This window comes from Protobothrops mucrosquamatus, unplaced genomic scaffold, assembly GCF_001527695.2.
Source record: "Protobothrops mucrosquamatus isolate PMUCROS unplaced genomic scaffold, P.Mucros_1.0 scaffold13380, whole genome shotgun sequence".
Lineage (NCBI taxonomy): Eukaryota > Metazoa > Chordata > Lepidosauria > Squamata > Viperidae > Protobothrops > Protobothrops mucrosquamatus.
The window spans coordinates 13,621-16,992 of NW_015399154.1; the positions used below are offsets into that span (position 1 = coordinate 13,621).

Genomic DNA, 3,372 nt, shown 5'->3' on the forward strand with positions numbered 1-3,372 from the left:
CGTGAAGCAGTGCAGCCTCCCTTAGGAGATGCTCGACGGAAATGAATCCAGTGCTGCAACGGCCCCCAGCTCGAAGCCGGGCGGAGACGGATAGAGGAGTGGTGTCTCGGTTCCTAAGACCATCAGAAATATATGTTTTCCGATGGTCTTAGGTGACCCCTGTGAAAAGGTTGTTCGACCCCCAAAGGGGCCATGACCCACAGGTTGAGAACCGCTGCTTTAAAGGGACAAACTCATCCAGGGGCTGCAGAGAAACACAAGACATTCAAAGGGCATGGAAAGAGCTTCAGTAGAAGCAGTAGCCCCACTTCCCATAAAAGGCTTCACCCAAGAGAGAAACCATTTCAATGTGCGGCATGTGGAAAGTGGTTTATGTTGAACAGTGACCTTATTCTACACAAAAGAGTCCATACTGGGGAAAAACCATACAAATGTCTGCAGTATGGAAAGAGCTTCAGCAAGAGCCGCAACCTGACTTTTCACAAGAGGAAGCACATGGGAGAGAAGACCTACCAATGTACAGAGTGTGGAAAGAGCTTCAGTACAAGTGACTTTGCACAACAGGATCCACACGGGAGAAAAACCACATGCCTATACCGAGTGTGGAAAGAGTTTTAGTGACCGCCGTGCTCTCTGGAGCCATAAAAGGGTCCATTCAGAGGAGAAACCCTATAAATGTACGGAATGAGACCAGGGCTTCTGGTGGAGAAGTCAGATGAAGTCTCATCAAAGTATCCATGTGTGGGAGAATTCGTATAAATGCACTGAGATTGGAAAGAGCTTCGGTTTCGACAGTGATTTTTCTTCCCATTCTGGGGAAACTCCATATACATGTACTGTGTGTGGACAGGGTTTTAGTGACATCGGTGTTTTTCGTATCCATAAAAAAATGCATTCAGTAGAAAAGTTCTATGTATGTATGCACGGAGTGTGGAAAGAACTTCTGTAAGAATTATATGCTTGCTATTCACAAAAGGAGTCCGGCAAGGCTGTATACTGTCACCCTGCCTATTTAACTTATATGCAGAGCACATCATGAGAAAGGCAGGGCTAGATGAATCAAAAGTTGGAATTAAGATTGCCGGGAGAAATATCAACAACTTAAGATATGCAGATGATACCACTCTAATGGCAGAAAGTGAAGAGGAACTAAAGAGCCTCTTGATGTGGGTGAAGAAAGAGAGTGCAAAAGTTGGCTTGAATCTCAACATTAAAAAACCCAAAATCATGGCATCCGGCCCTCTCAATTCCTGGCAAATAGGTGGGGAAGGTGGTAGTGACAGATTTTATTTTCCTGGGCTCCAAGATCACCTCAGATGGGGACTGCAGCCAAGAAATTAAAAGACGCTTGCTCCTGGGGAGGAAAGCTATGGCAAATCTAGACAGCATACTAAAAAGCAGAGGCATCACCTGCCAACAAAAGTGTGTTTAGTCAAGGCCATGGTTTTCCCAGTTGCAATGTATGGATGTGAAAGTTGGACCATAAGAAAGGCTGAGCACCAAAGAATTGAGGCCTTTGAACTATGGGGCTGGAGAAGACTCCTGCGAGTCCCTTGGACTGCAAGGCATTCAAACCGGTCAGTCCTAGAAGAGATCAACCCCGATTGCTCTTTAGAAGGCCAGATCCTGAAGTTGAAACTCAAGTACTTTGGCCACCTAATGAGAAGGAAGGACTCACTGGAGAAGAGCCTAATGCTGGGAAAGATTGAGGGCAATAGAAGAAGGGGACGACAGAGAATGAGGTGGCTGGATGGAGTCACTGAAGCAGTAGGCATGAACTTAAATGGACTCCAGAAGATGGTAGAGAACAGGAAGACCTGGAGGAACATTGTCCATGGGGTCACGATGGGTCAGACATGACTTCGCAATTAACAACAACAACAACATTCACAAGAGGCTCCACACGGGAGAGAGACCTTACAAATGCATGGAATGTGGGAAGAGCTTCAGTCAGAAGTACAATCTTACGATTCATAAGAGGATTCATTCTGGGGAAAATCCCTATAAATGTGACAATTGCACAAACAGTTTCAGCATCTCTGAGAACCTCACTGCCCACATGAGGATCCACACAGGGCAGAAACTTTACCAATGCCAGGAGCGCAACAAGCGCTTCAGCCAATGCAGCAGCCTCAGTGTCCATAAAAGCAGCCACACTGGGGAGAAGCCCTACAAATGCCCTCAATAGGAGCATGAGCCTGGTCTGCCATATGAGATGCCACACTGGCGAGAAAAACTATAAATATACAATGTGTGAAATGAGCTTCAGTTAATGTGGTAGCCTCGCTACCCATCAAAGGACCCATTCAAGGGAGAAACTCTTTATCAGTGTATGACGTGCAGAAAAAGGTTCAGGAAGAGCAGCCAACTTAGTTCCCATAAAAGGATTCATTCCATGAACAATTAACCAGTGGAACCACTTGCCTCCAGAAGCTATGAATGCTCCAACACTGGAAGTTTTTAAGAAGACACTAGACAACCATTTGTCTGAAATGGTATAGGATTTCCTGCCTTAGCAGGGGGTTGAACTAGAAGACCTCCAAGGTCCCTTCCAACTTTGTTATTCTGTTAAAATGGTGCATTTTAGGGCAACAAGTTTTAAATTAAGGGACCTCAAATTTATTGTTTATATTATTTATTTATTTATTGTTTATATTTATATCCCGCCCTTCTCCTTGCGGACTCAGGGCGGCTAACAACCAGATAAAAATGCAGATCCCAAAACTACAGATTAAAACATAATTAAAAACAAATATTAATAATTGGTCTGATTAATTTAAAATTACTTTAAAACCCCCATTAAAAATTTTCCCCTAGGCCAGTCCTGCAAGCTGGAATAACCATGTCTTTAGGGCGCGGCGGAAGGAAGGGAGATCAGGGATCACCCTGATCTCTGGGGGTAGTTCATTCCAGAGGGTGGGAACTCCCACAGAGAAGGCCCTCCCCCTTGGGGTCGCCAGCCGGCACTGTCTGGCCGACCGCACCCTGAGGAGACCCACTCTGTGGGAGCGTACAGGCCGATGGGAGGTAATCTGCGGCAGGAGGTGGTCTCGAAGATATCCAGGTCCGATGCCATGGAGCGCTTCAAAGATGATGGTCAGCACCTTGAAGCGCACCCAGAAGGCCACTGGCAGCCAATGCAGCTCGCGCAGCAGCGGTGTTACATGGGAGCGACGAGTCCCTCCCAACACCGCCCGCACGGCCGCATTCTGGACTAACTGGAGCCTCCGGGTGCTCCTCAAGGGGAGCCCCATGTAGAGAGCATTGCAGTAGTCCAGGCGGGAGGTGACCAGGGCATGAGTGACTGTGCGCAAGGCGTCCCAGTCCAGAAAAGGTCGCAACTGGTGTATCAGGCGTACCTGATAGAACGCC

General features: G+C 47.1%; 1 protein-coding gene across 1 annotated transcript; it reads left to right on the forward strand.

Moving 5' to 3' along the window:
- Positions 1 to 715: 715 nt before the first annotated feature.
- On the forward strand, positions 716 to 2,188 carry LOC107301482 (zinc finger protein 708-like). The gene is made up of 2 exons (XM_029287123.1): positions 716 to 945; positions 1,897 to 2,188. The coding sequence occupies exons 1-2, from the start codon at positions 716 to 718 to the stop codon at positions 2,186 to 2,188; spliced, it is 522 nt and encodes a 173-aa protein (XP_029142956.1).
- Positions 2,189 to 3,372: the final 1,184 nt, after the last annotated feature.